Source organism: Perca fluviatilis, chromosome 6, assembly GCF_010015445.1.
Source record: "Perca fluviatilis chromosome 6, GENO_Pfluv_1.0, whole genome shotgun sequence".
NCBI lineage: Eukaryota > Metazoa > Chordata > Actinopteri > Perciformes > Percidae > Perca > Perca fluviatilis.
In genome coordinates this window covers 20517367-20541543 of record NC_053117.1, presented here as the reverse complement: position 1 = coordinate 20541543, position 24177 = coordinate 20517367, and the positions used below count along the sequence as shown (strand labels likewise).

General features: G+C 39.0%; 1 protein-coding gene across 1 annotated transcript in view; it reads right to left on the bottom strand.

The window, feature by feature from the left end:
* Positions 1–24177, bottom strand: part of stpg2 (sperm-tail PG-rich repeat containing 2) — a 52690-nt gene that overhangs the window by 10276 nt on the left and 18237 nt on the right. The window contains exons 8-10 of the mRNA XM_039803737.1: positions 22721–22880; positions 20986–21149; positions 20701–20787 (exon numbers count right to left, since the gene is read on the bottom strand). Of these exons, the coding sequence (XP_039659671.1) occupies positions 20701–20787; positions 20986–21149; positions 22721–22880 (411 nt within the window). The remainder of the gene's footprint in view (positions 1–20700; positions 20788–20985; positions 21150–22720; positions 22881–24177) is intronic.

The window sequence follows — 24177 nt, the reverse complement described above, 5'->3', positions numbered from 1 at the left end:
AAAAGTTTAAGTCACATTGTCACCTGGCACTGTCTCTAACACGGTTAGACAATGTAACACACACACACACACACACACACACACACACACACACACACACACACACACACACACACACACACACACACACACACACACACACACACACACACACACACACACAACACACACAGCAACCCCTTATTAGATTACACAATTGACAGTCCCACAGTATAAGGGAAACACATTATAATAACAAATGACCCATTCACCCATCTGTTGTCAGAGCACTGTCAGACTTGCTACAATATCACCCATGTACACACATTCATGCATGAATATCAGCGTAGACACAAGGGGACATACAGTACATGTCACATCATCTGCATGCAAATGCAGGCAAACACACACACAAGAACAGATATTTCCTCCATGGCGCAAATGAGTGGTTGTCTCACAGCTGTCATTATGCCACTCCTCCACAAAGGGAGGAACAATGAGGGAACATATCATAGGTAATTTCAGATAAATAACCTCCATAACAAGGCCTTTATATTCTTAGTCGTTAATGAATTGCTAATAATTAAGAGCTAATTCCCGGTGGCACTCTAGCTGAAGTGAGCATGTAACGGATTCCAAAAACTGGGATATGAAAAGGGAACTGGGTGAATCATGTCACCTGGTTAGAAACTTGCTTTACCACCACTGCAAAGAAATCTCAGTTACTGGGGATTTGTCTTGTCGGTGGGTCTTTGAATAATTGATGGCGAAGGCTGAATATAGCTGCACAATCCATTTATCCTGAACATAGCAGAGCTGTCATTTACCTCAAACTGTCATTTCCCGACCGCTGTTTTCTCCGTCTCCTCCTCAGTAGCCGTCCATCTTTAATCATTGCTAACCCAGGCCATTTAGCTTTTCATTATAGACACAGTGGGAGGAAAAAGGAGGCAAGCACAACATGTGCTCGACAATACAACCTCACACACACACACACACAAACACACACACACACCAACAATTTACAGGCACACACACATATACAGACACATCACACAGAAACAGATTCTTTGTGATGTTAAAAGCAACTGTGGAATTGCTGGAAAAGTCAAATGAATTGAATGATGGTGAGAATAATTTGTGTTGTTACTGTTTCACATGGTTAGATTTGGAGTATTTCTCATGGTTGAATTGAGACACACACACACACCCACACACACCTGTAGGCACACATCTGTCACAGATCTATCTAACAGTGCAGAGCAACATAATGTGCACACACCTGTCGAGGGACCCTATGGTCTGTAATTATAACTGAACATGGGGCAAACCACTGTTCCCAGTAGCAGTCATCACATATTGACAGCAATCAGGTTGACTTTAATTACACACCCTCGAAATTTAGACAGCTAAATGCTTATCTTCCTACATACACACAGAGATGCACACAAACACACCTTTTCCTAACGATTCTGTCACATTGCCCTTGACTGTTGGAAAAATATCTCAGAATGCATAAAGTATGCTGTAGAGGCCAGATACACATTTGTGGCAGGCAGGCAGTGACACAGAATAACTTAAATTGAATATTGACGTGATGCTAGCACCAAGACAGACTGTCAGACCTGACAGTATTTTTTAATAAGTTCTAATAAGTAAAGCAAGAGAACATTTATAACTTTTTCATTTTTTATGCATACAAAATGTGATATATAAACCTAAACTTGTAGTTCTAGTCAATCAAGACAATATAGAACAACCAATCAAGCGCACTGTGACAGGAAATCATTAAATCATGAAGTCATGATAAATACTAAATAAACTTACAGGTCAATACTAAATTAAGTAAGAGTATACAATGCAGCAGAAGTCCATCAATGAACTGTATACAATACTGTATGTCCTGAATGTGCTGCCTTAGATAAGATAGTATCAAGAGGCACATTGTGCATCAACAGTGTTGAGTTCAGCCAAAAATCCAAATCTCATGTCAAAGCACATGTTAAAACAGGAACATGAAACATTCTTATAAATCCTCGATATGACTATACACAAGACTTCAGTCAAAGAACATGCTTGTTTGGTAACATTTCATCTATCCAAACAAAACACACAACAAAACTGATTAAATTAAACAAAATTATATATTTTAAGAATAAGTTTACCCTGGCTCATGGCCACATGACAATGTGTCTCTTCTCCTTGAAGGTTTACAAAAGCATAACTGGGTGAATAGATGTGTTTCTCCAGTTCAGTTTCAGTAGGTTGGATCTGACATTGTTAAAGGACTTTTCTAAAATTGATAAACAGTTGTTGTCTGTTGCTAGTTGTTTGTGACAAGGCAGTGCAGTTGCACAATGTCCAATGTCATTATAGTGGGGTTCCCATGTTTCTCCATCAGTAGTTGAATAATGAAAAAGTGTACACGGCTCAGGGCTGTTACCTTGGCCAAGCATAGGGTGACCAGATGACCAGATGATTTCTGCACCAAAATGATTTATTATTTTTATTCAGGAATTCAACTGTCAAAATCTGTTGAATTCAAAAATCATTAAAATCATGAACTCAAGTGTCATTATGAAACAAACACTGCGCTTTAACATCAGCAACATCCAATCCGGCGCTGGCATATTTTGCGGAGGATTTCACTGCTGCCAGCACTCTCGGTGTACGACTCAATCACCATGAACAGTTTTTAATGTTCTATCACACTATAACTACTCGAGAGTCTGCTCTTCAGACTTTGCTCTAATTCTCGGGACAATTAGGGTGTCTGGTCACCCTAGCAAAGTACAATGAATTTCCAGGAAGGATTTTGCAAATTGCTTAACTGTTTTAAAAATGGTCTATCCCTAATATTTACACTTTACTTTACACTTATTGTTGACTGCTGGAGAGCAGCCTTTGCATTACCGGTGAATTCTTTGAGATCATTTTTTTTTCATTGTTCAAAGGTGATAAGTATTGTCAGATGCTGATGTGTCTTGGACACTTTACAGTATTTAGTACCAATTCTGACAAACCTTGTGTAATCCATTTGGAAAGCCAAATTAAACAAATCTTGGAAGGATAACAACCCTGGTGTCCTTTAAAGTAACTATTAAAATATCTTTAAAATCAGATTTCCAACCTGATAATTGTATTATAAATATCTTATTCAATGTTCTGCAATTTCTATTCAAAATAAACACCAATAGATGTACTGATTCTTTTAAATACAATACATTTATACAATAATGAGCCCTATTTGTAAGTGATTTAAGGCCATTTATGTGCATAAGTCTCTGTTGTTACCTTTCTGTACAATCAAGAAAAACAAACATTTCTACAGAGATCAACAACATATTACAGTATACCGTAGCATACTTTACATCCTATACTAAATGCAGAGCATAGTCTCAGTTAAAAGGCCCGCCTCATAAGGGTTCAAACAAAGTGACAGTTTTTTTCGATTTCTAAATATATAGTCATAACTGAAGCCACATGCAAAACTCTAACCACGGTCTGCATTACCAACAGTCACCTGAGCTAAACAGTTCACATCACCTGCAAAACTCCTTCCTAACAACACAACTCTTCACACACGTCTCAAAACAGGCTCAGAGCAGCCAAACACTATGAACAATCCTCATCTAGATAACACACACTGTCACTCAGAACACACTGAGAGTAAAAACACCAGCATCAAACATCAATACAGAACTACAAACTTTTCATCTTTACAGTTTGTATAGTTTAAGTGACTTTACAGTAATCAATATTATGTAAATGTAAACAAGGTATTAGGTAAACAAGAATAAATGAAAATCCTCAGTTTGCTTACCTACAGTACCGTACACAGATATATATATATTTTTTATTTTGTCTGTAGTAATTTACGTAATTACTGGAAATGTTACAAACTAAAGGTACGTAATAGTCCAGAAGTTTTACAAGTTTTTAATCAACAAATTGGATGTCTTCTCTTGCCATGAACCTATATTATCTCTAAATACAAATGACTGTGGTGTTCCCATTGCTTACGCCTCCATTACTTTGTGAAAAACGGTAAGCGCACAGTTTTACTACAGTAAAGAAAGTGTTTTTCACATTTTCACAACTGTGTATATAACCTCAGAGATCTTACCTGGACATATTGGTATCTTTGCTCTTTTACCTGTTCACTGTTTCTCTCAAACAGTACAATGCATAATTATTTCATTCTTATTTGGTGTTTCTTTATTTCCCTATATACTGTATATACAGTATGTGTTCACTAACAAGTCTAAAACAAGAAACCATTGCAATCAGCAGTGTTTGATAGGCACCAGACTGAAGTCTATTCTGTTTTGAAAGTGTGGTTAACCGTTTTGACAGCAGTGTGTTAGCATTTGAACAAACTGCTGTAAATTCAGTGTTGTGCAGGTTGTGATTAAAGCCATGGGATAAGTGTGTAGAGTTTTGAAAACTGTGTTCAAGCAATGAAAACCGAACTAGAGTTTGGTCCACATGAACTGCTGCTGTGCAGACTGGGGTTAGAGCGTTGCACATGTGGCTCCAGTTGTGCTCACTGTCGTTTAGCAATCGAAAAAACCTGCAAATGCAAACACAACGTCAGATATTACTTGTTATCTTCTTATAGAATTTCTTCCACACCAAGTTCTCTCACACTAATGGCCATTCAAGTACACCTAACAACCAGCATACTAACGATTTGGCTTAGTATGTACTGTGACAGCTTTGACTAATGGCCAGGCATGAACAACACGATTGTGTGTGTGTGTGTGTGTGTGTGTGTGTGTATGTGTGTGTTTTCATCTCTCCTCTCATTATTCTTAAAACCTTTCATTCTTCCTCGCAGAGCAGAATGCTACTGTATTTCCATATTTCATATCACTGTACTACAGATAATATATATTCTTACTGTGTATGTGTACCAATGCATGTCCTTGTCTGTGTGTGACACAATTATGCTACCTTGACACCGGCCATGACATATCCATTAAAAAACTCACTACTGTGCTCCGTCAGTGATGGCTCTGATTCATTTTTATCATTCATTTTATCTTCTCAGGTTAAAAATACATTTGGTAGTTTGTGTCGGGAAATTACTGTCACTGGTCTAAAGCTTAATTATGAATCTTCCTGGGAACTAATTTGTACTTGATACAACAAGGCTATAAGAAAGTTCTGCAAACTTGAAATCAAAGTCTAACTTTGATACGGATTTTGTACTGATAGGTACTTCTACTTTAAAAAAAAAAAGAAGAAGACAAAAACGTTCAGGTAGTTTCTGCTTTAAAAGCTGCACATCCTTAAACTGGCTATTGCACCGACTCTGCACTTTGTCCTCAGTCTTGCTGTCATACTATGCAGATAATGAACAGGTTGGATATCCCCATTTAGAGTCTAATAAATAATAATGGTTACTTAGGCTTTGCCTCTTAAATCCAGTGTCACATGAGGTTCATCTGTTCCTCTAAACAGTGAAACTTGCATGTGGTGCAGCATATTAAAAAGTGTGAAAAATACGCCACAATGAGCAGATTCCAAAACACATGGTCACAGCTTGCTCTCCCATGCAACGTAATTTACGAATGCTGGGATATCTGTTTGTATTCTCTCAATTTCAGTTTGTAATTTCAGCTTCAGGTGGGGGCCTGTAAATGTTGTTTCCTCTTCACAATAACTTGCCTTAAATTGAAATCAAAGCCACTAATCATATGCCAAAATATACTAACAGATGAAGACAAATAGGGAGAAATAGAAGAGGGCCTTGTTCTCTATCAATATCACTGTGTGTGTGTGTGTGTGTGTGTGTGTGTGTGTGTGTGTGTGTGTGTGTGTGGTGCACTATATTTCTTTTAATTAAGCATTGTTCATGTTTGTGTGTTTCTTCATCTTATCTAACACAATAGATTGCTAGCATTTAAATTAAGTGAACACAGCATTTGTTTGCTTGTGTTCCTCCCAAAATAGCCTATCATCATAAGCTGTACAAGCACACTATACTGTCAAAAGCACAGCTGTTGTTTCATCGTAGAGCTTGATAACCATCTGTCTGATTTTAGTAGTGGAGGTGTCATACGGCCTTAATGAGGTCTTAGACAGGTCTTCAATACAGATGGGAAACCATATGATTCCCATTTGCTTCCTATTCGCACTTTATAGGCAGCAGTTAGTCTCACAATTTGCTGACAGCTACAGTTTTCTGTTTTGTAGTCTTGTCTTATATATCTTGCTTTCTCCTTCATTTTATTTTACCCTTTCCTTATATATACTCTTCTTCCAATGGTTCAAAAACTCCATCATCCTTTATGTCTATCACATCAACTATATGTCTGCAGTCTTGCAGTTTTTACGTAACCTCTCTTTATCTCACAAGTTCTCTACTTACTTTAATCTAACATGTCTCTCATTTCACCACATTTCATGTGGCATTTACACGTACGTGTAGGCCTGAACAGCTAGTCTGATTTTGAGCGGAAGGACTGGACTCCAGTTTAGATCTGAACTACGGGAAATGTAAACCCTGACCCTTTTAAGCCTAGACTTACTGTAAGTGTCTTTCTTTACTACAGTAGTAATCAGTAAGCTGTCTGTGGAGTCTGGCAGGTTCAGAGTCATGTATAAACACTGACACCCACAGCTTGGTTTCTCCTGAACCACTAGCCATCCAGCAGAGGTCCAGAAGGCCTTGGTTGAGTGAATGCCAAGCCCAGGCCTCCTTACATCTTACTGGGCTTAGCTCTCCCCCTCGTCCCCCTGGCCGCCTGCCTGGCCAACTGCCTGCTTGGCTCCTAAAATCATCACCTGCTACTAAACAGCTGTCCATAACCAAACACACACAAAACACACAGCTGCTGCATAAAAAATGGGTACGTGCCCACACCTGCATATGGGTACACACACACACACACACACACACACACACACACACACAAAACACACACACACACACACACACACACACACACACACACAATGCACTATACACACAGCTGCTGGCCACATCTGGGGCCCATAACTTGGACAGAGAAATGTAGGCATGCACATGCAAACACCGGACACAGCCGTTTACCACATGCACCTACTTCATCCACATGAGGAGTGGGGTGAAGAGAAACAAAGGGGGAGACAGAGAGAGACTGATTAACTTACAGAGAGAAATAAAATACAGATATGGAGCAAGATGACAAGAAAATAGCAGAAATATAGAGACAGCAAATAAGAAGTATAATAGGATGAAGAGAGAAAAAATTAAAATATAAATGAAACTGAGGAAATTGGCAGTAGAAGTAAAAGTCAAGCCTGATAATAAACATAGACAGTATCAAATTAAAGGACCAAGCCTTGTTACATTTCACTTCTACTAATCCAATCTACAAGGAGAAAATAAGTTTGTTTGTTAGAAAGTAATTTGTTTAAATACTGATCTCTATTCTGGGCCGTGACACGTCTGCAGGCATCCGCTGACGATTCCATTATTCTCAGATAAATAAATACAAATGGGATCCAAACTCTCACCTGCTATTGAAGATTTTCAAAAGCAGGTCGATATAAATTCAATTTGACAGACAGAGCATGTGGCTGCTTCTGACACTGGACAGGAAAGGTGCATCTGTAAGGTTTCATTTATCAAAATGATGTTATTTTACATAAGTACTGTATAAACGCTGCTGCCTGACTGTATTTCTTCAATTTTTGTTTGTGCTACTGTTTTCTTAAACATGTCAATGGATTTAAGACAGACAACACATGATCTCCCTTGTGTATGTTCCAGCTTTTTCAAAGCCAGAGAGTAACTAACACACCAGTTCAGCTTACTTAATGCAATAAACACAGTTTGCACTGACCCAAAATGTGGATTTATTTTCTATGTGGTGCTTTTGCAAGACTTTCCTCACCAGAAACAGCATAGCAGAGGGTGGTTATTTGTTCAAATAAAGACGTTTTTTTTTCTTTGGAAACCGCAGTTTGGCAAAAGAAAAAGCTCGCTTTTTCCCAATATTTCAACCACATCCAATTATCTCAGGTAGTTGAGATATTTTGGTCAAACAATGTATTATTAGTTTTTTTCTGACAGGCAACCTCTGGTGGCATCCCTTCACCTACCAACGCGGTCTTTCCCTAACCTGAACCATTTACCGAGACAATTTTTAAAACATTTTCAATGCTCCATTGTTTACATTGCATACAATAGCTATAGACTCCACAAAGACTTGCTCTGTGCGAGAAATCGTGTAGCGTTTATCCACCATCACTTGTAAAATGTCTTTTATTTTGAGTAAGGCTGTTTTTGAGGAAGGGCTGTTTCTCAGTTCACTTGTTTTATAGCAGCAAGACAGCAGGGATGTAACAACAACCAGGACTTTACAGAAAGAGAGAAAAATAATGTCACAGAGCGTGTGATCTTTTCCTCCAAGCAATAACTTAGAGAGCATCCACACATCATAAAATCTGAAAGTGCTACACAGACAAGTTCTCCATCTGTGCCCTATCACACATTTTAAGACTCACATGTTTGCCTCTCTCTTTTCTCTGTCTTTTCCTCTTTTGCCCATGCATACATCTTCATTTACCACATTTATTCCAGTCGCTGAAGCTCTCTTTCTACGTGGTTATCTACTTTCACTTATCTTTTACTTCACTGCCCCTCCTCCCAATTGTAAATCAAGACAGATTTGAAACAATGTACTGGTGTTATTAAAAGATGTCAACATTATATTTTCATTAGATATGAATCCCTTCATAATATATATCAATCCCATTCAAGGCAGGAAATTAAGCTTACCACAACTTAATCAGAGGACAGGTGAGGTCAGTCCGTTTACCAAGTGGCAAATTAAAAATCTTGTAAAAGAATAATACTCAAACCATATTAGATGACAATTTTTCAATTTTTACCTATACTGACATTTCACAATAACATATTATAGGGAAGATCGGTGTCTTAATATCAGCTTCTATCATTCTCTCCCAGTTCCCCACATCTATATTTTTGGTGTACCTGCAAATAATGAAACTTGCTAAAATCTGTTTTATTGGCAAACATATTTGACATTGTCCATAGAAACATGTTAACATTACCTTTGTCATTTTTTGGTGACTCCCTGACCTGGCATCACCAACAGGCAAAGATTTCTTTTTGTACACAAGAAATATTAAACTCTCATGAGAAGACTGCCATAAAAGTTAAATGAGCACATTCATAAACAAATGTTGTTTTGGGGCATTTACTGAAACAACTAAGCTGTCATTCTTGCGAGGAAAGCCTCCAAATTGCTAATTTGTTGGCAATATTCATGCTCCTATTGGGATAATCTGCATTGATTTTAATAGACCTATGGCTTTTTCTGAGTCCCACCATCAGGAAAAAAGATTAGTTAGGAGTATAAATCATTTGTTTGCTATTTGTCGTGTGCAATTCCTTAATATTGTGAGGGGTCATGAACAATGCAGCCTCTGGTCACTTGCAGAACTCCAAACTTTTTGTCCTGTCCTTTTATCTCTCTGTCAATCATCACCTATCACGCAGCCTTTTTCTCTATCTCTGTTAGCTGATCAGGCATTACATGATCAGAGCATCAGACTTCACTTAGATCCAGCAAACTGTGACTGTTACAGACTGACACATATTTTAATGGACAGCAATTTAATCTATTTCACTGAAAAGTAAACCAGGAAAATAAAATAAAAGCCTAGACAGAGGTGCTTAGGAAGCCAGACAAGGGCCTCAAATAGTCTGTAAATAATATGTTAAAAGGGAGGCATAAAGTAGATCAGGCTAAAGCATTGGACCTGAAACTTTTATTTCAGATACTTATATTTACTGTAAATGAAAATGTATTCTGAGATTAGAGTAATAGTTACTAATTGTAACTCTAGCTCAATGATGAAAGTTGGAGCCCTCATTGACCCAGCTGCTCTGTATGTCGCTGAAGACTTATTATGTGTTCAGAACAGGAAGCAAATTTTAGAGGCTGTGGTAGAGATTGCATACAGAGTCAATGGAAAGCATACCTGCCAACACTCCCGTTTTTCCCGGGTTTCTCCCGTTTGTTAGGCCTATCTCCCAGACCCCTCCTGGTTTGTTATTTCTCACGTAATTTCAATGCATGGTAAAAACTCCTTTATAAATAATCGGACCAATATGTTTGTCTAATGTTGACCAGTTGCCACATCTTGTATGAAACACATCCTATTCACACAATCCACACACCATATACAGTTTTCAACCCTGTTTGTCACCTCAACCTGGCAACCAATAACCCAGTTGCGCAGTTGATCTCTGCACCAGCTTCGTGGAAAGTTCAGACCCGAAAGTGAGCCGATAAAAATGGCAGGTGAAGGCGGTGTTCCCACAAAGAAATCAAAATATAGCTGTAAATTTCAACAGTGTTGGGTGCAACAATTTACATGCATCTTACCTAGTCAAATCGACAACCTCCAAGTTTTTTTAAGGTGTGTCGAATTGATTTTAATATAGCACACGGCGGGAAAAATAACATTACCCAGCACATTAAAACACAGCGGCACCATTGCGCAGAAGATGCACAGAAGGGCACACAGGCACACAGTACACTTAAAGGTCCCATGGCATGAAAATTTCACTTTATGACGTTTTTTTAAAATGAATATGCGTTTCAGCCCCAGGCTGCCTATGGTCCCCCAGTGGCTAGAAATAGTGATAGGTGTAAACCGAGCCCTGGGTATCCTGCTCTGCCTTTGAGAAAATGAAAGCTCAGATGGGCTGACCTGGAATCTCCTCCTTATGAGGTCATAAGGAGCAAGGTTACCTCCCCTTTCTCTGCTTTGCCCACCCAGAGAATTTGGCCCACCCATGAGAGAGAGACATCATAGCTTTCAAACGAGCAAAGTGGCAGTTGGTCAAGGCCACACCCCCAACTTCCACCTTGCCCCCCCTCTCCTCCTCAATAGCTACAGACACAGAAATGGCACATACTAAGGAAAGCTCATTGTGGGACTGGCTCTAGTGGCTGTAATTCTGCACCAAGGCTGAATTTCGGGAAAGAGACTTCAGATACAATATTAGGGGACCACTGAAGTCTATATAAAAGCATCAAAGCAAAAATCCCCCGGATTTTGAAAACCAAATGTTGGCAGGTATGATGGAAAGATGAAATTGGATGTGAATTAGCACAATTCTTAAATAATCTACTTCATAAACTTACAGAGAGAACTGACATTAAAGGAGAGACTGGAGGAAAATAACAAAAAGAACTAGGGTTCTTACAGCTGACGTAGAGTTGGCACATTGGCTGCTTCAAATTCCCGTGAATGACATAACACACTTTTAGGCCGTGTTCCAACTGACACAAGAAATGTAGCCACCCCATTCATTTCAATGAGCAAACAATAAAACGCGACGTTATCCAGCAAAGCACAGTGTTGACACAGATTGCTACTGTTTACCTCCAAATCATTGCAATGCAGGATGAAACAATTGTTGCCACGATAACTCTCCAGAGTTGTAAAATCCTTTCTCATATAAACAGCTGTGCAGTGTTGGGGCTTCTGATAATCCTTCAAACTCATAGATCTATTACTCAAATCAGCCTTCCTAATTCACTTGTCTCACCAGTTCCTAAAACCTAAATCCTTGACATAAATATGATCCTAAACATCTTAGTTAATCTAATCAAAATCCAGTTTGACTGTGACTTTATGTTTAGAGGCAAGTGGCGAGGCAGAAGCTAGCTTATTTCAAAAAATCTTTCTATCCATCACATTTATAAATTGTTCAGGGGAATATTGGGCCGGGCATGATGGCAGTGCTACTGAAGCCTCGGGGCGGAAGTGTCAATAAGCACTTCTTCTCATTCGGTCATTTAATTGTGCGTGTGTGTGTCTCCTGTGAGTGTGCTACTACAATACTGTAGGTGTTTATGCATTTATAAGCACATGCAAATAAGTATACTGTATGTACATTTTAAGTATAGTTGCATAAATATTTGTATCTATGTGTTTATGGGCACATTTTGAGTGAGTCACTTTCTCAGTGTGTGCAGTATGTATGTGGCTGTACTGGAATTCTCACAGGGACTCACATCATCAGCATTACCCTGACAGCTGACAGTAAAATCCATATCAAATCTATAACTCAATTTTCCTGTTTTTGTTCCTTTATTTCATCACCCGAATCCCTTGTCTCCCATAAATAGAGGCTGCAGCATGACATGCCATTAGCTGTCCATGGATATATCATAAAAATGCAATGAAACACAGGGACAAATAGTCAATAAGTGACAAACCCTGGGCTGCTGCATATTTTCCTATTCCAGATACTTCAAGAATATCTTGTCCATAGCATTACCTTCCATGCAACCGGCACACTCTTTGTCTGAGTCACATGGTTTTTATTTATTTAACATATTTATCTCTCTAGAACCACAGACAGCAATGCCTAATTTCTTCCCATCCTTCTGTCTTTCCATCTTTCTTTGTCCACATGGTCAACCTCTCTCTCTCTCTACAGTATACAGTACGGCCCTCTTTCTCGGTCATTCCTTCATCCGTCTGTCAATCTCACCCCCCCTTTCATTCTCAGTATTATTTCACCTCCCGTATTTTTGTCGCCTGGTTCATTCTGCAGAGCAGGGGGGTGATGCTGTGCTTTAGTTTGATAAATGTATGTTTAGAAAACACTCTAATTATCTCAACCAGAGCTAATAGGATAGATAATTACACATTATACGAAGAGGCTCTGTCTCTCTCTCACCCTCTTTGTTTTTCCTTCATTCCCTCCCACTGCTTCTTCCATTCAGTTCTATCACCTATCCTCTCTTCCTTTCTTTCTCAAGCCCATGGTATGTGGTATCTTTTTCTGAGGGCAATGTGGTGTTTTTCCACTTGTAATTGACATTAATGAGGTTTTCCTTGACTGTGTCAGGCCTTGTGAATTGTGAATCTGTGTCACTGGACCATAAATATAACAGAGTAGCTGCTGAATATGATTTCATGTTGTATATGACTTTTATAAGGACAACTGGCACTGGGAAAAAAAAGTAGGCGGGAAACTCCGCAGTCCGGTCTCCACAGCTCCTACTGAACAAATTTCTGGAACCCTTGTGTAACAGACAATAAAGTACTATCTTATCTTATCTTCTCTTAAATTACTGTAATTATGGCACATTTACCTTGTTACCTGTCAATCCTGGTAATAATTGTGCAAAATTACAAATTATAAGTAAGTGTATAATGAGTAACTATGAAAAAAAATATATTTGTTGCCATGGCATTGGAAGTCAGTGTAAACCTCCACCAGCACTAGCGACAGTTGCCAAGTGAAGGATGTGTGTCTCAGTTCCCAATTTGTTTTCATTATTATTTTCACACCATTGGTGTATTATGAATCCTGCCTGCAATCACTGTCAGTGGTACATGTAATAAAAGCCATGTATTAATATTGTGTCCGATTCCATCGAGCCAGTTACACACTGAGGAAGGAGAAATATGAAGCGCTGTTCATTGTCAGGGTAACAGATATTAGTGCAGATTAACTGAAGTTTGTTTGACTGGCAGATACATTATTTCTTGGTTACATCAGTTAAAATGACTTGCATGGAGCCAACAGACCTGCTTGAACAAGAACTTTATATTGTCACAACTGCCCTGTGACATCTGGGTTCTGTTTTTTGCAACTCCACCACCGTAACTGCCGTCTACCAACATGGCATCATGACTTTGCATAGACATACACGCCACTTTCCTAAAGCCAAATGGCGTGTTATCTGTAAGCATTTTCAGCTATCCACGTGTATGTCTACGCTGTATACAGCGGATGTAAACATACCCACCACGTGGCATCGCCACGTTGCGTGTTATCGCGAGAATGTGACGTACTATCGTGAGAACGTCACACGTAAAAAAAGGTTGGGTTTAGGAAAAGAACACAGGGAAAGGCTTTAGTAACACAAAAAAGCGACAAAAACATGGAAAATAACGACAAAAACTCGCTTAGGAAAACAATAAACGGTTGGGTTTAGGAAAGAAACATTGGAGAAGGCTTAAAAAAAAAAAAAATTAAATAAAAATTGCCACACGTGGGACGCAATCCCAGCTCTCTTGGGTGAAAGTCCTGTGCTTTACCCATCCGCCACCCCAACCGACCTTCTTACGCAGACCTACGTTCCTTTATACTACCCGCTACGGCAAAAATTCACTCATAATGTAGGTCAATGGCGGGCAAATTGCGTTGATAAACACGCTAAAAAGCGATTATACGTCTTGATAACGCGCCAAAATGGCATACGAATTGGCGTGTCATACGCAACTTCATGAGATCAGTCTGCGTCTACTTTCAATCACAGCCTTTTCCAATATGCTACATGTTGCCACTATCAGCCTCCTCTTCTCTTATCAAATAGCTCAAAATAGCTAACTATAGCTTTCTGTAAAATAGAGGAAATAGATATTATAAGGAGATTTTCTTACTATTATCATAAACATTGCTTATTGCCCGGCATGGTCAATCAAACTTCAAAGCTGATGTTTCTCTAGGAGAGTTTTACTTAGGTAATGTTAGTTATGTATTAGCAAGCTAAGGCACTTGCAAACATAGTACTATAGCTTTCTGATTTATCCTCATTCCACTATAACACAAACGCATACTGTGTACAAAATGCAGCTTTAGCTTAGCTTACAGACTTGTCACTTGTTTTTAATACAAGACACCCAGGCTCTACCCTCAACCTTTAGCCATCTTGCCGTCAGGAGCCAGGCAGCCTTTTTGAGTCAGCGAGTACATTATCATACTCTCTTACTTACCACTCAGCTAAGTAGCAGTATTAGGGGCTTTTATGAAGGGGTCAATAGTAACTTTTTGTCCACCTGCCAAATACTAGTGAATGTTAAAATTGTTCTTATTGTTGGCTGGTGAGTTAAACAAATCTACCAGTCACTTGCATATTTTATCAGCATTTGGCTGGTAAATGGTGATAATATTGAACCCTGCTTACATGTGTTGAACGGGAGCGCAAGGACAGGTGGTGTCCGGCCGATTGTGGTGGGCAAGTCTGGGTCTCAAAAGTCCAGAGCTGATTTTTTTACCTCTATTTTTTTTTTTACGGCCCACAATTCACTGAGAAGTGCACTTATAAATGAAAGTGCACTTTACATTAAAGCTATTGCCAACACCTTATTATTGAACCAATGCCCTTGCCATTGACAACCGCTCACTTTCACTGAGTATCACAATAACCGTCCATCAAGACCTCTAATAATCTCAACATCATTGGCAACAGAACAAAATCGACAGAGGCAGACACGTATTGGTGAAAAAAATGAGTGACAGACAAAATGCTGTGTCAAACCTCTCTCCTATCGCTTCAAGGGACAGGGCAATATTTCACTGATCTATAGGAGAGGAATTCCAGTGCCTCTGGGTAAAACATAGGTCCAAATTAAATTCCACACTTATTCTCTCCCAGCGCTGCCTGAGGGTATCCCACGACCTCAGCAACACAAAGGTCATAATAAGGAAGGGTTGGCCCGGAGGAAGGAAATGAAGGCAGGAGATGGAGAGGAGGGAATGTGGAATGTGGGGTAGGAGGAGGAAGAAAAAAGGGATGAAAGGGACAGAAGAGAAAAGGAGGGAGGAGAGAACAGAACAAGAGAGAGAGTAAGATGGGGATCAGGAGAAATAACACTGGAAAAGAGCACTGGATTAGACGTGGGAGAAAAGCAAACTCTCATTTAAGATATGCTCTACTCATAATCATCTCTTCTTGCAGATCTGTCATTTCTCAATTATTATTTTTTTGCTTCTACACAGACAAGTAATCATCTTCTATCAGATCCAGACCTGCAGCTGAAGTACAGATCTAACATAGCTTCAAATATTTGAACTAGTTGAGGTGTGTTTGATTTAGACTGTCAGAAATGTAAGCATTCTTTGAATGAGGGCACACCGCAAGATAAGAAAAATCAACCTAAATAAATCTTGCCATGTCTGGTATTTAATGTGTATTAACCACTGTTTGGCAATCTTATCCTTATATAGTGGATTTGGAAATAGACCGATTTGGGAATAGAATAAATTATCATGAACTGCAACTGAATAAATAAAAGATCTGGATAATAAAAAGCAGAGCGGCTAATAGCAAAGACAGAGGGAAGACTAATAAATATCTTCTGGAGAGTCAGATAACAAGTCTCCCTGTTGTGTTTAATGCACCCCAAAAGACAGCTTCTATCATTTCAACTGAGATGATACATCTTTTATATTTTCGATTTCAAAAGCCATGCAGTGTGAATAATTTCTCTAATAAAATACCGACCTCTACTGCTCGATGAAGCTTTTAAGTCAAAGTACAGAAGACATTAACTCTCAATCAGAAAACAAATAACAGAGACGTACGTACTTTCTGCCTTTATTCTTTTCTTGTCTTTCTCCCCTTCTCATGATCGTGATCGTTTCCTAATTAGACACTTTTAATATCCGTCCCAGTGGGGTAGGCCGTTACCAGGGATACAGCCTAGGCTGCAGCGCGGCATGTGGCTAACTGTTACAGCTAAGACGTCCCCGGGCGATTTTTCATTAACTGTTCATAAAGGAGGCTCTGCGTGAAGCCATTACATGTGGCCTCAGATCTTCTCCAAAGAGCACTCAGAGGTACGACCCAGAAAGCAAAAAAGAGCAAGACAGGGAGGTAAATATGGAGGTAACAGTGTGTATTTAAAGAAAAGTTAAATAAGCTGTTGTGTTTTTTTAACAGCTAACCCTGCTGTTTGGCCGAGGAGTGCTGCAGACATCTGTGTCCCCGTCTTCTCACATGACCTCCCCAGCTCCACACCTGCTACTACAGCCAAGTATACTTACTACTAAGTGTAGTAGTAGTAATTCATTTTGGTCCTTATTAATAATTTTACAAAAAGAATGCACATAAAAAATAAATACATAACAATAAGGCATTTAATTAAAAATATTTAAAAAATATTGACCGAAAAAGGTATAGTCCGAAGCTTATTATACCTACCCGTTTTACATATGATATTCTAATAGGCCACCCTTTCACTACTAGCTTTAGGCTACACAAAAACAAAATAAAACCAAGCTGGAGGTGCTGCTACCGGGAATTTGAAGCCATTGTTAAACATTTAATCACCCTGTGTGTCCAGGATTGAATGAAAGTACCACTGATCATTTAAACTTGCAGACCTCAGACACCCAGACTTATACATGATAATGTGAAACACAGACACTATGTGGACTGTGTGTAGTATGGCTGTCAAGTTTCCTACTGTCTAGCGCAATGAGGATTCTGGGTGAGCGGGATCATCCATCAGCACAATAGACTGCAGTCTGACACAATACTACACAGAGCCATTGTCATGAAAAATGGCAAACAGCGCAGACAGCTATATGAGGTGGAGACTATTACAGAGGTGATCAGCACCAGATCCGTAATGGATCATTCTCAGTTTTCTAATGAGTCTCATCACACTCGCTTAAGTTCATTTGTGATGTGCACAATATGTGAGTGAGTGACATTATCTGAATGCATAAACAACGTAACGCTAACAATAATGTAAACATAACACAAGTTGGCGACAAAGTTTGTCCACCTGCAATAAAAACTACTTAGAGTTTAAAAACTGACAAATTGACAGATAGCATGCTCTCCCCAGTGGTTTATTAGTTGCTTAGACATACAATACAACTCATCAAGAAAGCAAATATGATATTCCTTACTATCCAGAGGGTTTTATGACATTATTATTTTACTCGGCTGGGCACAGCAGGGTGGCACAGGGAATAAAGTGACACTTCTTACCCTCACTACATATGAAGGCAAAATAATTTCCCAATGGACATTGCTGATGTATAACATTAGTATGTTCATTTACTAATGCAGGTGCATTTGGTGATATTTTCACATGTAACACCTGTATATTTCTCAGGCTCCGCTCCTCATTCGCTGGGGCAGTAGTTCTCAATCCTGCTCCCGCGTACACAGAGTCCTGCTGGTTTTATGTCCTACCAGGTACTTAATTGCATTCACTTGGTGTACGAGGAGTAAATCACTCCCTGATTAGACAGCAGGAACGAAAACCAGCAGGGCTCTGTGTCCTGACGGCAAGGACTGATAACTTCTGGGCCCAGGTGAGACCTAAGCACGGCTGTTTTCTAACTTGTGAAATATAATTTTTTACAAATTAGCTTTTTTATTAGTGAGACTTTTAAATAACTTTCTGTGAAAAATAACTGCATTTCTGTATTGTCTGTACTGCATAGATGTAACCGTTTAAAAGTCTATCTAACATTGGACCACAAAGGATAGCACTCCCATCCTGCACTACTTTATTTTGTGTTTAAACATCATGTAAATGAGAAACCTGTGTATCTAACTGGGATTCTAGTAGGCTGTTGGCCTACCTAGTCTCTTGAGTGCCTGTAATGGCGTTTTTCCATTACATGGTACCTGCTCAACTCGCCTTGACTCTATTCGCCGTTTTTGGTTTTCCATTACAAAAAAAAGTCCCTGGTACCTGCTAACAGGTACTTTTTTAAGTATCACCTCCGTCGAGGTTCCAAGCGAGCTGAGGTGATACCAAAAGGTGATGTGAAAACCTGCAGACTACTGATTGGTCGGAGAGAATCGTCACTAATCACTGCATCATCATTGCTAGCGACAGACGGGGGCGCCCTGAACAAAAGCGCCATTTTTAAATAGTTTAGCCAGCGGCGTTTTTTTTGCTGCCTCCAGCTCCTTTTGAAACAAAATTTGTCTTCTGGCTGTGGCAACAGCCACATGCCGAGAGTCAAAAACAACACACCTTCGACGTTCTATGTGTGTGTTGCGTTAGGTCACGGCAGTTTCCTGCGGCGGCGCTATGACGACCAGCCACGCTCGCCTCAGGCATCAGGCGTTACTAAATCTGCAATGGAAAATGGAGGACGGGGCACCGCGGCCGAGTCGAGTCGAGCCGAGAAGAGTAGAGTAGAGTAGAGCGGCTACTAGCAGTGGGTAAGCGCCATAAACGTACTACTGGAGGAAAACCCCTGCTGCGATGTTACTGTGAGGAAGTTAGTCATAATAGCAGCGTATAACTAAGTAAGAGATATGTATGACAAACTAAACTTGGTGATGTGGAGCAGTACACCTACAATAGAAAATTGTGCCCTCTGTGATCAGTGTCGTATTACCCTTTAAACTGTCTCTCTAGAGAGCAGCATAGTTTGCAGAGTTAAGATCAGTTTTGGAGACCTTTGCCTCGAGATTTAGATAACACTTCTGACCTTTGGAGTTAATCAGAGTAAACACCAGCTGGTACCAAGAAGGGTACTTGAAAATACAAATTGAGTACCTTGAATATTTAAAATGCTGTAGTACACACAGCAGGAAATTTACATATTTCTTTCCAGGAATAACTGCTAACCCCCCATGTCAGGCTGCTTCTCTGTATTTGTCCGTTAGCACATTATTTTTCATACAGGGAAAGGAAATCCAGCTTTCACAATGTAAACATGGTCTCTTTTTCAAATGTAGGACCATTGTTGCAGTTGTAGTAGAGTGATGTAATGTAGTTAAAGACAAGGGTTTTTAGCAATAATTCCAATAATTTAAAATGTAAAATTGTATGCAATCATAAAACACACAGCCCTGGAAATAATGGCAGTCTGAATTTACAGTGTTTTCAATGTTCACTTTGGCTGTGCTGTTACCATCTCATAGCAAGATAAAGATAGTTAAACTTTCATACATTTATACTGAGCACCCGATCATCTTTGAAGAATATGGAATTAGAATTGTTCAATAATATTTAACTAAATAGAAATCATTTGAAACCCCAAAAATCTACAATTAAATCATGAAACAAATTGCCACTTTTGAACACAACATCCTCTGATTTCATTTTAATCATTGACGTTTGTCCTTTCATTTTTAACCTTTACAAATGTTGTTAATATTCAGGTCACTGATGGAGAGTTACCCTGAAGGAGTCAGTGAACTTTTAAATGCATTGAAACCTGTTTGGCTCTGTGGTTCAGATAAATGAGTCTCTGTTAGGCAATCTTGTGTATCACTGCCTTAAGATCGATGCCCAGTGGTTATAGAAATACTCAGATTTGCATGTATTGTTATTTAACATATAATTATGTTATATGTATGTATGTTTGCAATAACAATGTATTATAACAACGTATTCTAGTATATAAAATGTACGTATAATCATACACATAAATGTAAAAGCATGATCTTGTTTTGTTTTAGCTTCAGGCAATACTCATAAAAGTTTATAGTTAACTAACAAAGGAAAATAATTATTTAGAAATACAACTAAATAAAGTAACACTTGGAAGTGGAAAGAGTCACGTGTGTTAATATATGATACAGTATTTGGTTTATATTTACATCAGTCTGAGAGTAAAAAAAAAAGTCAGGAAAGAAACATGGCAGAGGAACAAGAAAATAAATTGTGACCTGTTTTCTGTCTTCAGTATCAGTGAGCATTAGGAAGGAAGAGGAACAGAAGAAAAGAAGAAGTCAAAGAAAATCAACTGCTGGAAAACAGCACACTTGGCATAGTGGGTCAGATGCTACCGCTGTGATGGCCGATTTATGAAAGGAAAAACTGGCATGTAATGCTGTTTTACTTCATTTTAGACTCCTCTGTTAAGTAGGTTTTAACGGCTTTACGTGGCGTGAGGATAAGAGAGAGTGAGACAAAGACAACTGTCGGGGGATGCTGGGAGACAGAAGGAAACAGACTTACTTTAGCCAGCGGTGCCAGACGTTCTGTGGCTGATTTGAAAACCGCTGTGTGCTGCTTTTTGTACTCTTCCTCTGTCTTCTTTTCTGTCTGAAAGCAAACACACAGCATTCACACACATTGTATACACACACACACACACACACACACACACACACACACACACACACACACACACACACACACACACACGTTGCAATGAGGATATGAATAACAGAGCTTTATATTTCAGCCTAATTAATATCAGAAAAATGAATGAATAGCAATTATATTGATGGATCTTCCTACCTCATACTGCCCTGGACTTGGGGCCTCTATCGATTCCTTGTTGTGGAAGAAGGAGTTGCGTTGAGCAGTGGAACCAAAGCCTCCCTTCCTGGTTCTCTCTAAAACTGCCTTTTTAAAACTCTCCCGGGCTAAACCATGCTCAAACACATTATATGACCCTGGACCTACACAGAGTACAGGAAGAAGGGATTATTGTGGGTATTTGTCTAGAGAATGTTTTTAAATAGTCCTTCTTTTCAGTGTCCTGAGATGAAATGGTCCAAGACAACATGCTGGAGTGATTACTTTCCATCGAACCTATTATTATTATTATTATTATTATTAAACCTCTATGATTATGCAAATTAATTTAAATAGACTTACAGTAAAGACGCAGGCATTAGACACATGTAGCGGAGGTGTAGATTCGGCTTAGTGTCTTAAGTTCTGGCAGTGTGTATGTAGTGTGCTTTCACTGAAAATGACGCCTGCACTGCACCAAATTTCATGGTGTTCATGTGTTACTGCTATTTTAATAGCTGTCTCATTAACAGTACAGTCTGCATGTCGGAACTCCACCTTTGGTAACAGCTTGAGAAGAAAATGCTCAAAAGCTCAGAAGAAAGATCCTCCATTTTTATAATACCATGGCTGACCACTCACAAGCTATTTAGAGCCCCAAGCAAATCAGAATTCATAAACATGAAGATACAAATAGACAGGTAAACACAGAAATGCAACTGCATGCAAGGCAATGCAACAAACACTTGTGTTTTGCTGGCAAAAAAAAGCTGACTGGATTGGATTTTTTTTCATTGGATTTAAATATAAAATAACAATTTCAAAAATTCTACAAGAGTAAGAAATTGATGAAGAACCAATTATTTGTACCAAGAAACAACAACAAGCAAGAAAATGCAAGTGCACCTTCTGTACAATGTCTAATAAGATAACAAGGAAGGCCCTTAAAAATCAGCCAAAAAACAAGTGTAGACTCACCTGCTCCACAATCTATACGTCAAAAAGCTCCTTCAGACCTGCATTTTAACTTCACACTAAAATCTTTCCAGATAAATCATGAACTGCCTTCAAATTCAGTCATACTTAGAGACATTTGAGGAGAGAACACAAAAACAGGTCTAAATGTTAGTGTGGTGGTAAAGTCTGAAGTTTTTTTTTTTATAAATGGCTGTATAAATTTAAAAAACGTATGATTTCAAACCTATTTTAGACTTCCACGCTGTAATTTCAAATGCTACACCTAGGAACAAAATGGTTCACTATTGGGACAATAAGATCACACACACACACTCACACACTGCACAATAACCACAGCAGAAGTCAGGTCGCTTTCAGTTCATTTTAAAATGTTAAAGTAGCACACTTAATAATGACTCATTAGATTGAATATAATGGCCATGCCAAGTTAAAATCGGAACTTTTAAAGAACATGGGTTAGAAAAAAAGAGAATGGGATTCCGCAAGAAAATTATAAGGTGACACTCAAGTGGCAATGATGTCTGACAGGTTACCTCTTAGGGCTAGATCCATGTTAAGAAATCTATTTATGTATAAGAAATCTGTGCAAAGAAATGCCATATTTTATCACAAAAAACAATGCTAGATCGCTGTAAAAGAGAAAACTGGATTGCATCTGTAAAATATACTACGTATATCAAAAAGGAATATCACTTTGAACAGCATCCAAATTAAACACAGCAGAGATGGGCACACACACAACCACACACATACTGACCTGGTGTGGAGCAATTTTTGTGGTTACGAGTGAAGCGCACAGCGGTGATGCCAAATGGGCTTTTCTTCATTCCCGTGGTCCTCTTCAGCAGCTCCAGGGCACACCGTGGATCATTATATATACCAACAGGGGGCGACAGTTCTTTCGCAGGGCTAAACCTCTAACGGAGGGAGATAAAAGGGAATAAGAGAGATAAAGGTTAGAATAAGACACTGAAAGACTGAAATTGTACAATTTAATGATGAATTGCACTTCATATTGATGAAACTAAGATCAGCATTGTTTTAAAATGATAAATATTCCATTTATTTTCTCTAACCAGTGCCCATCTGGAACACCAAAACAAATCCAGTTGTGAATAGATGCTTTATCCACAGGAACAAAGAATCAACATCTCAGTTATTGATACCAAGCAGAGACAGAACCTGACCAAATACAGCCTAACTGCCCACAGCCCACATGTAGACAAGACTAATCTATAATCACACTATCAGCCTTGTGGCGTTTTACTACTCATTACACACCAGAAAGCAAAATGATGAAGGATGGAAGGGGACATGTTTTTAAGTGTGTATCCTTAGTAGGGATGCACCGATTTATTGGCTGAACATTGGTATCGGCCAATATTCGCCTTGTTGACTGCCATCGGCCGTTCGGCAATTACGATGGCATTCACCGATGACAGTGGCTGATTTTTATATGTTGTTTTTATGCAGTCGGACTCAGACAACACAGTCCGCCAGCATATGCTGCTGCTGATTCAGAGAAGAAGCCACTGACTGGACACAACGCTGGCATGACGTATGATAAGAGGTCAAAGGGTGCCGTGCGCACGTGTGGTTTGTTTACATTCAAAGTAAATGTCGGCCGTATTACACCCTGTCGGATAAAGAGCAGTGACATAAACTGCTACCAGCAAGACCCATTCAATGATAACCACAGCATTTAAGAAAGGGAGAAAATTCCCCACAGACAACACCACAGCTAAAGGGATTACTAACAAGGTGATGGAGTTCATCGCATTAGATGACCAGGCCAACACGCAGCCCAGTCGTTGTCATTTTGCTAACTTCTGTCTCCCTGAAATCTACAAAGTCGTGGCCACATATTTTCATGAGCTACTGGCTCGTGTGAGTATGTTTAGCCTCACGGCACAGTGGATTGACAAAGATTTGAAGTTGAAAAAAGCAGTGTTACACTCCAAGGAAAATATATTAATATTTTAGCTTTTGTAATGACTTTTACATTAACATTTTATTTATGTTTAACAAAATGTTTTTGTTGGGCTATGTAGCCTAAGTACTGAAGGATTATTGCTCACTATTGATCTCAGATTCTGCTTGACATAGATTCACTTTGAGGCTCGTAAGATATAAAAAGAATCAATTTATTGCATGTGCTAAAGGTGACATGTATGGGACTGTTGATTTTGGCTACACACACCTGATACTATGTTT